General features: G+C 42.5%; 1 protein-coding gene across 6 annotated transcripts in view; it reads right to left on the reverse strand.

Moving 5' to 3' along the window:
• Nucleotides 1-582: 582 nt before the first annotated feature.
• CCDC85A (coiled-coil domain containing 85A) overlaps nucleotides 583-12924 on the reverse strand; it is a 161261-nt gene continuing 148919 nt past the window's right edge. For 2 of the 6 annotated variants that reach the window (XM_072987105.2, XM_072987110.2), the window contains exon 4: nucleotides 583-2418. In XM_072987105.2, the coding sequence (XP_072843206.2) occupies nucleotides 2329-2418 (90 nt within the window). In that variant the 3' untranslated portion in view covers nucleotides 583-2328. Of the gene's footprint in view, nucleotides 2419-12724; nucleotides 12833-12924 lie in introns of all 6 variants that reach the window. The other 4 variants (XM_072987119.2, XR_013539436.1, XM_078382214.1 and 1 more) reach the window with 4 other exon arrangements.

Below are 12924 nucleotides of genomic sequence, written 5' to 3' on the forward strand. Positions count from 1 at the left end.
GGAAGACGGCCTGTGATAAAAGGGTTCTTTTTTTAATTTCAAACTGCACACAGCTTTGTCCACAAACAAAAAAAAGAACTCTTTAATCAGCAGCAATCTGCCATGGCCAGTGACATCACTCCTAGGGCACAGGCAAAAGCTATGGAAGAGCGCACTTGGTGTTAGATGTCATGAAAATCTTTTGTGTAGTCCTTTGTAATTTTTATGTGGTGGTGCTGCGAGTTGAACAGCAGAAGCCTCTGTGCTGCAGGGTCAGAAGACCAGCCGTCATAGGATCGAATCCACGCAACAGAGTGAGCTCCCGTCACTTCTCTTAGCTCCTGCCAACCTAGCAGTTTGAAAGCATGTAAAAATGCGAGTAGATAAAGAGGTACCACCACGGAGGGAAGGTAACAGCGTTCCGTGTCTAGTCGCGCTGGCCACATGACCACAGAAACTTTCTACGGACAAATCCTGGCTCTACGGCTTGGAGACGGGGATGAGCACCGCCCCCTAGAGTCAGACACGACTGGACTAAATGTCAAGGGGAACCTTTATCTTTTACCTTGTAATTTTTAATACTATGGTATCACAGTAACACTATTTCTGCTATGCCGTCATAGAGGGTCTCTTCATTTTGGACGTTAGTTATTATATTTTAGATTTATTGTGGTATCGTGTTTCCTATTTAATATCGAACCAATACAAAAGCCAACCCACTGAATTGGTGTCCACCCAAAAATCCATGTGGAGACTTGTTAACCAATGGAGAAATGCCTCTGCCTGTGACACTATTTTGCCTAAAACAATTCTGGCCTATCTCTTTGAGTCTGGCTAGATGCTCTCACCCCCAACATGTGTTGTGTTACAGAATGAGCTCTCTCGGCATGTATTTTAAGATTAGCTGCCAAGTAAATTCTCCAGTTCATCGATCTTGACTGCTTTTGTCCATGGCCAGGAAGAAATGTTTGTTTAGTATTAAAATTCATATCTCTTGGTTTTCACTACATACATTATTCATTACAAGGTCTGGTTGTTCTTTGTGGAACTATTTCTTCTGATGTGGTTGTGCAGCAACTTTTGTCAGATTATGAGGGAGAAGGATCTTGTCACCTCGGGCCACTAACTGGAACCAATCTCTTCCCCTCACTTAGCTCCACTTTAGTCCAATTCTGTCATGAAAGTATTGTTTGGAACCCACATGCACTGAGAGGAATGTGCTAACTCTGCCCCTCCATTGCCACACTGCCACAAGAAAATGCAAGGAAAGAAGGGCCTCTATGAGCAGGTAGTCTCTCCATGTGAGGAAACACTCCACCCCCACTCTTGCCAGGAAGAAGCTCTTCAAATAAATCACACCCACCTTTTGGAATGTCACATTCCCCTGTTCAATAAGGCAATGAAAGGGTGGAGCTAGAGAATGTCCTTCAATGTGGGACCCACATACTTCTGTATTGACTAACTGGGACTCCTATGTCTGTCCAGAAGATGTTTTCTAAAATGGTGGCACAGCCAGGGCTAAGATGGTCCTTTGCACTGTTCCATAGATATTTTGACTGGATGTAACCAATAGCATTCAGCTAATGTTATCTGGGGCTATCCATAACCGGTTAATCTATGCCATACATGCTGATAAAACAGCTCAGTGTGTTATGTGGACTGCCTGTAGAAGGCAAATAAAAACAACACAGTTCTTCTTCGGGGTGAGGGAGGGGAGCAAGGACATACTTTCATTTGAGTACTGTACTTGTCTTTGCTACACTACCGGCTGGTTACGAAACTAGGTTTTTAGCACCTTAGGATGCAATTAGTCTACAAACTGGAAAGCACCATTAACATTTTATACACTCAAATGCACAGCCACTGAGAAAACCCACTCTCTCCAAACTGCAAAGACCAAAGGCACAGTTCACTGGCCCCTCTCCAATCCGGTGAAAAGCTCTTGGGAGAAATGTCCCTGGAAGTCCACCACAGTGCATGCTTTCTCTCTCTCTCTCTCTCTCCCTCTCCCTCTCTCTCTGGCTCTCTTTCACTTCAAAAAGCACTTCCACGGTGCAATTTCCTCTTGGATTAGATTTCAGAACAGCCTTGAGGATTAAGCGCTCAATCTTTGCTGGGTATAGATGCTGAAAACGCTCGTGGCAGAAGCAGAGTTGGATAAGTAGGTATATATTGAGTGCCAGGGATCTGGATGCTTGGCTCCAAAGTCTTTGAAAGGGGGAGAAAAGACTACCTTCTTTCCAAGGTGAGCCAGAGGATACAAGGAAATACTTCACTGCTAGCAAAGTGTCTGCTGGGAACAGATTAAATCCACCAGTCATTGAAACTCTTCTTTGTTCTGGTATCCATTCACATGGGCCCTTTGTACTGATTTCCTGACAAGTGTTGTCTAATTCCAGGACACGAGCTTGCAGCATCTCCAAGTTTCCTCCACACAACCTGAAAACAAAGGGGAAAGTATATCAGTGATCTCCAGAAACCAGCAACAAGGAACATAATGAACTGTATACAGTGGTGCCTCACAAGACGGGCGCTCCGTTTAACGACGAATCCGCATTACGACAAGGTTTTTGCGATCGCAAAACGACGTTTTGAATGGGGGAATTTTGCTGCGCGATGATCAGTTCCCTGTTTTGGGAACCGATTTTTGCTTCCCGACGATCAAAACAGCTGATCGTCGGGGTTTCGAAATGGCTGCTGGGTGCTCAAAATGGCTCCCCGCTGTGTTTAGGAGCCATTTTTCGCTGCACAGGCCACCCCTATGGAGGATCTTCGCTGGACGGTGAGTTCTTAGCCGATTGGAACGCATTAACCAGGTTTTAATGCGTTTCAATGGCTTTTTTATTTTCGCTTTACATTTTCGTTCTACAGCGATTTCGCTGGAACGAATTAACGTCGTAATGCGAGGCACCACTGTATACACCTTGGATATTCAATGCATATTCTGTACAAAAACAGACAGTTAACTCAGACAAAGGAACTAGGAGTTGGTCATCATGAAGCCGCCACAACTGCATATTCACAGTAATTTCTCTATCCTGTTGTTGGCCATAACGTTTGTAGATTCTTTGTCACGAATCCTGTTGGAGTGACTATTCTGATTGATTGATTGATTGATTGATTGATTGATTGATTGATTGATTGATTCAATCATTCATTCAAAATATTTTTACCCTGCCTTTCTCCTCAAATGGACCCAAGGTGGCTCACTCCTGCTGAAGGTTGATGACATCATTAGCAGGGGAAATTTTCAGAAATTAAGCATTTCTTTCAGTAGTGCTCAGGCTCCTGTTGCTCTTGTGTAATCTCTTTCATCATGGGAGCCATGGGATTGAGGGAAGGGAGTCTCAAATCAGCCAAAATCACCGCCACCAGGATAACATTACCAGCAGCAGAGATTTTTTTGTAATTAAAGACTTCCTCCTCCTGTCCTGAAGTTCCCTTAGATTCAACATGAGATGGGGATTATGTGGCAACAGTGAGAACCCTAGGACGGAAATAAGAAGTGTTTCATTTCCAAAAGTTGTCTTGTGATTATGATGTCATCAGTATGCAGGCACAATTATTGACTACAGGATTTCAGCCTTTATTCTGTGACATAATGTGATATCAGGACTAGCAACCGTTAGCTGTATAATGACAACATGATTATATGCAGGATAGAGGAGAATTTTGTGAATTTTCTCCAAATTCACAAGTTTCTTCACATTCAGAATGGAAAGTATTTAGCGGGGTGAGGGGGGATACGTAATTGGAACAGGGGGAAAACCAAAACTGACAGATTAATCCAGCTCAAAACTTTGAATTCTTAACTCATAAAGATCTTCATTTGAAGTCCTATATATTAAACTGTGGTAGCACTGAAATACCATTTCCTCATCTCTTAACAGCTGCATCTGCTGTATTTTTTCATCACAAATGAGTAAAAAATTCATTTCAGTATATTTTTTGAAAAATTAGCTAAAAATTCTCCAGTCACATATTCTGGATGAAAAGAATTTGAATGTAGGGAGAAGTGAATTGGACCGATTTCCCCGTTCCTGGGAAACATTCACATCATGATGACTTCATGTCACCTGCTATAATCTTAAACGAATTATATATGTGGAGTGGTGGTTGCTTTGTAAAAAAAAAAGTGTTTCAAAAGCAATAAAATCTAAAATTGATCTTATCCATCATTCATAGAGCAAAGAGTTTCTAAACAGCCTTTTAGGACTTAAAAGCCTTCATAAAGTGGCTTACAGATAATAAATAATGCATACTAAGAATATTGTATGGTCCCCCACTTGGATGCACATCTTGACATGATGATGGCTAGAAAGCCAAGAGCAAAATAATTATTTACTTATTTACTTACTTACTTACAATATTTCTATCCTGCCTTTTTCCTTAAAAATGACCCAATGACATAAGGAGGCTAGATTCTGTCACTATTCTAAACTTCTAAAATGGTCACCTAAGCTGTGTGGTCAAGATTGAGACAACAGACTAAGATACACCCACACTCTGCAGTAATTAATGTTGTATCATCAGAAGAGAATTAATAGCTACAATGGTGGTGGAAGTGGAGAATCAATTCCATCTATTGGACAACTCAAAATACCAAAATGTGACACTGGTGGAGAAACATTCAGAAAAAAGCATTCAAGCTAACTCTTGTTAGTACTGTGCAGAAAGTGGCAATGACGAATCATTTCTGAATATTTTATACATCAAAGGTGGTATCCGGGACAAAATGAATCAAGAGATAATGATGAAAGGTGAACCTCTCAGGTCAGAGACATAAAATTTTGACTTTTTTGCGATTTTCATGGAGTGGGTGCTTCTTTCTTTTCTATGGACAAATTTTCAGTTTATTCTCTTTATATTTTAAAAGTAATTTTGTATTTCATCTTGTATTTAATTGTGATTGGACACCTTGGGCTCTAATATGTATTAAAAGGGTGGGAATGTGCAACAAATAAATAAATACTAAACACCTGTAAATATTTTTGTTCCCCTTTTCTACTGTTCTTTTCCAGAAGCTTGCTTTTATTCTGTGATCTGTAGAAACTGCACGCAGCAACCGTCTGCTTTGTTGCTAGAATAGCAATGATTAGCTAAGAGGCTTCTGCAAAGGTTCTCATTATTTATAAAGTATGTCTCCCAACAACTTGTTTTCTGCTCAATGAGCAACAGAAAATATTTGTCTGGATAATGCTGATGTGGCAAAAAAGTAAGGACTGACATTTTCAATTGCCTTTATTTTCACAAGAAATAATGACCTCTAGCTGATGGGAAGCAACGTACTGCATTAATATCCAAGCATACAGACTGAAGGGCATCCACCACGCCACAAGAAAATTGCATTGTTTTCTTGCAAGGTTTCCAGTAGTTGTGTGTAGAAGAACTATTGTCCTGAAATCTTAAAATTGCTTCAATGGTCAGGTGTTTTGAAAATGACATTGAATCTTCAAGCCAAGCATTGTACTTAACTGACCTCTATATAAAAAACAACACACAGTTAAGTGGTAGCTTGTTATTTTCTTGCTCTCAAGATATTCCCAACTTATGGCAACCTTACGAATGAATGAATGACCTCCAAAAGATCTTATTTTTCATAGCCCAGCAGAGCCCTTGCGGACTAAAGGCTATGGATTCCTTAAAGACAAACACATTTAACTTTTTGCAGGCTGGAGCTCATTCCATCAGGCTCATCCCATCAAAGATCATGGTAATTACAATACCTTTGAGATGTCACAGGATTCTTCACTGTTTTGCTGCAAGAATTTTATGCGGCTAGAAAAATAAATGGTTTCCATTTATATAGTCTAGATTTGTTCTAAGTTAATAGCACTTAGGCTCAAACCAAATTTACCAAGATGGTTGCAGGCTGGCTGGGCTGACATGAAGTGCATGTCCACATAAGCAGAATAGATCGCTATTTGGATCACTTTTGATAGTGACTAGTTTATGGTGTTCACATGTGTTTTGATTTTTGAGTAATGCAGCTCATCCATTTGATTGATTGATTTGATTTATATACTGACCATGTGGCAGTCAAGGCCCCTCTGGGCACTTTACAACAACACAAAACAACAAAGTAGCAAAATAACAAATAACAACAACAATATCCCCAGTTTTGTCCCATTGCTTTTTGGGCATGGTGGAAGTGTTACAGGTGTTTCCAGCATGATTCAGAGTGCTCCTAATTAGCTCGTTCTGTTGCCCATGCAGGTGGCTGGTCCACAGCAAAATGTAGGTGTGGTTGGCGTTATCTGAGGTGACAACCCTTTGACAGCCTGAAGAGGCGACTCAATTCGCGTTCTTCAAGAGAATGTGCCTCTGCCTGTGTTTGTGGTCAAGGAAAGCAAGCCTCCTATCCAGTTGGTTTTCCCAGCGATTGCTTTTATTTATTTTCCACACATCTTCAAACCAACCGCTAAGCCAAAAATAATGGAGTGGTGGGGAGGAGAGATGTTGTCTGTTGATGAATTTGGGGAAGTAGGGCCCCTACATCGATGACCACGGCGACTTTTGTCATTAAATAAACTAAGTGAAACAGCAAGAGAGCAAGGCATCTACCTAACATGATACACATAACACCACCGATGTATCTCATTAATCTAGAACAGCTTTGGAGCAATAGGAATATATATAAAAGGCACATTCTCTTGAAGAACGCAAATTGAGTCGCCTCCTCAGACTTTTAGAGCCCTTCAGTGTAGCCACTGCAGCTTCCTCACTACCACCTCAAAGAGCAAGAAAGACCAACCAATTCTGTGGGCTCTGCCACCAGAAGACACTGGAGCCCCAGCAGAGCTCCCGCTGAGCCTCGTGGCGCAGTGGTTAAAACACTGTACTGCAGCTAAAACTGTGCTCACGACCTGGGGTTCAAATCCCAGGTAGCCGGCTCAAGATTGACTCAGCCTTCCATCCTTCCGAGGTCGGTAAAATGAGTACCCAGCTTGCTGGGGGGGGGGGGGGCAATGTGTAGCCTGTATAATTAAATTGTAAACCGCCCGGAGAGTGCTTGTAGCACTATGGGGCGGTATATAAGTCCAATAAACAAACAAACAAACAAACAAACAAACAAATAAATAGAACGGTAGGGGAGCTTGTGTAAATCTTACTTGTGAATAAACTGGTGATCCAAAGACCCTTTTTTGACCCTTCTCACAGGAGAAGTATTCGCCTCCCTCATCGCCACCAGAGGTGGTCAGGCCCTTTGAACTCACCATCCAGAACCAGCCAGTCCAGTTGATGCTCACAGCGCGGCACACGTGACCATCATTGTTTGCGCCACATCAGTCGCGTCAGTAACCTGTCCAGTGCTTCCCTGCCTGCCTACGCGGCTGACCAGTCAGCAGCTGAGCAGGGAGACTAATCTATCCCATCTCTAATTAGTACGAACAGAACGAACGCTCAAGTGAGAGTTAAAGTCAATTGTGCCAAAGAACCTTTCAAGCATGAACCCACTTCCCCCGTCTGGACCTGGTCCACTTGGTTAAGGCTGGGCTAAGTCTAAACCCCACCCAACCAAAGGAGGGTGGAAATAACTTAAGTTAACAATCCTGATGCTGTCCAGCATAGCGGCTGTGAGTCTTAACCGAGAGGGATCTGGTGTAGCTCAGCACGCCCCTTCTATATGGCTCTTCTGCTGCCTGATCTCATCCAGCACAGCAGTTGTGCCTTCAAATCTGAGATCAGCCAGCTCAAAGGTGGTTGCACGGAAACAAGAGGCCTCAGCCCATGCCAAATCTGCTACAGCCAGCATAGCTTTGGGTTGGCACTGCGGTGTCAGTTTGGGCTGGTACCAACCAAGTTTCAATCAGTTTGCTCTGCCGATTGCAGGACCACAAACACACACAGAGAAGTCAGCTGATTATGTGCATCCAAATCAGAGGCACTAATATATATATTTTTTCTCAGAAGTAATTACTCTGTTGGATAGTCAAGTTGCTGATTAATTAGATGCAGCTTGAGCTTGTTTGCTCTGGTAGAGAAATTAATGAAGAATCGGTTCGATAATGACCATTAGCCAAGACTGCTAAATGGGATTCATGCTGTGTACCTCCAAAACAGTAGCCATTCTCTTAAAAAAGGGCCATCCATCCCAATGCCTGTATCACCTGTGTCTGAGGTTTAAGACTGCTGTGTTAATTACTGTATAAAGTTATGGAGCATAAACATGTTTAGCAATAAGTTACACATTAGTGCTTGTCTTGTTCTACTATGCCAGCTAAGAAAAGAAGCAATATTTTTCCTAACCTGCAATTCTTTCAACCCTACACAGAGACAATTTGCACATTTGTGCATATTTCTATAAAAGGCATACAATTCAACCACTGTCTTGTTAAATTTATTTATTTGAAGTATTTTTACCCCACCTTTTTCATTAATAGGATCCCAAGCAACTGCAGAGACAGAAGCACTGAATGGGTTGTTTTTGTCTGCATGAGCAATCAACCTGCCTTTTCATGTTTACTTCTTTGTGCGTAAGAAAAAGCAAACTGTACAATGAACAACCAGAGATAGGGAACACGTAACCCAGTTTTGAGCTTGCACAGTTGTGTTCTGGGCTACAGATTTGCATCTGGTATAACTCAGCCTTCAGCCTGCCCTTCTTTATCCCTTTCTTGACTCTTCTGCTGGCTGACATTAGTCAGTACAATAGCTGTGTTAGCAGATCCTTCTGTTCGCAGATCTCTGAGATCGAAGAGCAAAATGAGCTTCTCAAGACCCGAGGACAGTTGGACCAGCATGAGAAGCCTTTGTCCATTCTAATTCCCCTATATCTGATGAATCCTTGAGTCAGGATTATAATCCATCTGTATCAGTATGCTTTTTTTTCCAGTGATGGCTACTTCTGAGATCTTCAGAATGCAGATAGCTCTATTTGCAAACAAATGTGGGAATATGTTGAGTAGCCCAATGAGTTGGGTATCTGGTCGTGGAGTCAGAGGTTAGGAGTTTGATGACCCAGTGTGCCTCCCGTAAGAAGAGCCAGCCTCTGTAGCCTTGGCCAAGCTACATAGTCCCAGGGCATTCCCCAAAAGAAGGGAATGGTAAACCACTTCTGTGTGTCCTCGATGTACTTAGAAAACCACGGAAAGGGCCACCATAAATCAGAATTGACTTGACGGCATGCAATTATCATGAGATGTTTCTACACGAGGAGGCGTGTGTATTTGCTGCAGAGGGAGAACAAGGGGATAAAATACAAGTTGATCCTAACTATTGATTCTTTAGCCTCTGGACCCATTTTTACATACAGGAAATGTACGACATTCATAGTTGACCCAAGTATCACAAACATTCCCATTCACATAAAGTCAATACATCCACACTGCAGGAAAATTAAAGGGTAATTGGTTTCATTTCCATATTAAAATATGTTCAAAGCATATTGTCAGCATTTTTAAAAATTAATAACATTTCTCCGCATATGATTTTTTTTTAACTTTGAAGAAAGAATAGAAAATGAAGCCCATTAAAACGTAACAGTGCGCAATTCTTTTATAGCTCCCTCCTCCCCCGCTATATCACTGAGGTCACCGTTTTTTATCTGCACTTTTCCGAGCTTCCAAAATTCTGGCGCATTAAACATGAGGGGGGAAGCAAAGATGTAAATGTTAGCATTAAAACAAAGCTTGCTTTCCGTTTGCAGCCAAGAACGTTCACAAAGGTGAGGAACGTGCTGGGATCACTGTCATCGGACACGTAACAGGATCGTTCCAAACAGAAAATTTATTTATTTATTCAATTTATCCCCCACCCATCTAGACCGAAGTCTACTTTGGGTGGCTAACAATAAGACATAAAAGCAAAAGCAATATAATTAACAACAGTGACAATAAAATTCAAAATGGGAATGTCATTAGGTGATGACAGGAGGGAAAGCCTGCCTAAAAAGCCAGGTCTTTAGTTTGCTCTTAAAAACATTCAGCGAGGGAGTCAGACAAATTTCTGGTGGTAGACTGTTCCAGAGGCAAGGGGCCACTGCCGAGAAGGCCCAGTTTCTTGTTCTTTCTCTCCGGGCCTCCCTCGGCGTTAGGCTCCTCAGCCGCCCTTCCTGGCTAGAACGAGTGATTCGGGTAGATCTAGGTGGGAGGAGGCATTCCACCAGATATCGAGATCCTAAGCTGTTTAGGGCTTTATATACCATCATTAACACTTTGAAATCAGTGATAAGCCTGGCTGCCGCGTTCTGTACCATTTGAAGCTTCCACATCAAACTCAAAGGTAGCCTCACATCGAGCGCATTACAGTACCCCTGTACAACCGTTTCACTGACTTCTGATCAATTTCAATTCGAAGTACTGGTTTTCACCATTAAAGTCCTAAACAGCTTGGGACCAAGCTATCTCGAAGCCCACATCTCCCTTTATGGGAGGCGTTCCTCTTGGTTCCACCACCTTCACAGCTGTGCATGGTGGGGACATGGGAAAGGGCATTGTATGCTGCTGCTCCCAGGCTTTGGAACTCCCTCCCACAGGAGACCAGCCTGGCCCCATCTTTGCTGTCCTTCCGCAAGCCTCTCTTCAGGCAAGCCTTACTCTTAGTGACGAGGTATCTCAGATGGTTTGTATGTTGTTACCTCTAAAACTGTTTTAGTAATGCTGTTATCTAGTGTTTTAAATATAATGTTATTAATTCTTTTAGCTTTTAATATTGTGTTTTTAATTATGTCAGCTGCCTTGGATTGTTTTTTTTTTCAGAGAAAGGTAGGATAAAAACATCTCAACTAACTAAATTAAAATAAACGAACAAACTTCTAGTCATTTCTGATTTTCAAGAAGGGCTGGCTACAGCTCACTAATGTCTTAAAGCAGGTGACTCCAGATCTTGACAGCGCTACCCATTCCTAAAACCACAGGGGCTTACTTGGAAGTCATTTTAATGCATTACCAGGCAGACACAATACAGATGGTGTTTGTTCCTTCCCAAGAAACAAGGGGGCAGGAGAACCAAGTTTTGTGATTGGCTTCCATCTCTCCTTTGTCAGGAGGGAACAAAGCAGAGATGGGAAGCCATTCTTTCTTAGAGAACATGGTAAACCAACAGCTGAACCGACCCTAGGGTTTGTTCACCAGCAACTGCCTGAGCACCGCACACCTGTATACTATTGGTTGCTGACCAGCCAAGTGACTGGAAAATCCCTAGCTTGTTGTATCATAAGAAAGCATCCATATTTTTCCCTGTCATATAACAGCATGGATCTCCGAGGTCTTCTCCTTTGGGAAGGATGAAACAAAAGTGTTTCCTCACACAAAACACAGCATCCACTTGTATGATTCCCTGCTTCATTATGTGGTGTTTAACCTTGCATTAGATACCCTGAATGGTTCACCATAAGTCAGAACTGATGTGACAGTATGCTGTTTAAAAGGATTTGACCAATCAGCAGAGACGAGTCAATTTAATTATTTGCTGCATGTTTTGGTGGTGGGGAAAGACTAATGGGAACGTTTGTAGTTCAATGGTGTGCTGCTCGTCTACCTCCCACCAATAGGTGCCCACTAGAGACAGAATATTGGTATAAACCAGTGTTTCCCACTTGGGTCCGCTGATGCCCTTGGGTGAAAACTCCCAGAAGTCTTTGCCACTAGCTGAACTAGCCACAATTTCTGGGGGTTGTAGTCCAGGAACAGCCAGGAACCCAACGTTGGGAACCACTAATCTAGACAAAGGGTGGACATCTCCAGAGGACCAGGGACTGCACACATGACACATACCTGGTCCCACAAACCCCACACCACCCCCATTCCCCCCCTCATTTTTTTAAACTAACAAATCCCCTTGCATCCTTTAGTGGCCAGATTTTTGAAAATAGTTAAAGATTTTGGGGTGTCAGAGATGCAAGGTGGTAGCTGTCCTTCAAAACTTGGCAATATGGCCTCTCATGCCCTCTGGAGGGCACTAAGGAACTTTCTGAGCTCACACATTAAAAAAAATAATTTAAAGAGATAGGGTGCTGGTGACCCAACAGGTGTGGAAGGGTGCATTTTGGTCCCCCGAGAATTGCATGAAGCTCATGGTCACATGCTGTTAATCCAGCATGCTCTGACCCAGGAGAAAAAGTTGATCTTTCACATCTCTCCAACAAAAATATGCTTTTGTGAAAATGTCCAAGAAGCTGTCTCTAGGATTCTCAAAGTGTGCATTATAGACAGTGCATCATTAGAACAGAGAATTCCTAAAAGTGCTGCTAATGTGTCTCCTTGTTGCATTAAGAGCTTCTCACATCTCCTGTAGTTTGTAAATTAACTTGGTTGTTTTAAAGATTGGCCAGCAGGAGGGAAACAGAAGCCTTGTTTGCAAGTGTGATTAATCAGTCATGAAAACCTTCCTCGGTCATGTCTTCAGAACAGATTTGGGCTCCCATTCATTGGGTATTTGTAACATAGATTTGACCCACGGATGAAAAGAAAGACAGCAGATTATGCTACTCATCAACGTCTCCATGAAGAGGGATTTTTTTGCCACTCACAGAGTTTGTACAAATGCAATATTCTCCTACCCTGCAGGACGAGTGGCAACTATGGACAGCCAATGTTGAGAAGAGTGATACGTAATGGAGTGACGCATGTCGAGGAACAGGTGAGAGATGACAGTCACAGTTGGGTCTCCTCAAGCCCCCCTCTGAAAGATGCTGATGCTGTAGCCACAAGGTATCACGAATGGTCACAGAACATACAGATGGGACACCTGGCATGAATGGCAGACTTGACACACATGTGCCAGAAACGGCAAGGCAGATTACCTTGAGGGCATTAACCACCGCTTCAGACTGCTGGGAAGGTGAGGAAGGCTGTTCACTGAAGCTAGTTGGCTGGCTCCCATCTGCCCCTGGTGGCATCCCAATGGGACCCTTAGTAGAAAATCAGAAACTCTTTAATAGTGAAAGAGTGTGCACTGCTCATTATGCAAAACAATTCCACCCTCATCCATTCCTCTCCACTT

Source organism: Pogona vitticeps, chromosome 1, assembly GCF_051106095.1.
Source record: "Pogona vitticeps strain Pit_001003342236 chromosome 1, PviZW2.1, whole genome shotgun sequence".
Taxonomy (NCBI): domain Eukaryota; kingdom Metazoa; phylum Chordata; class Lepidosauria; order Squamata; family Agamidae; genus Pogona; species Pogona vitticeps.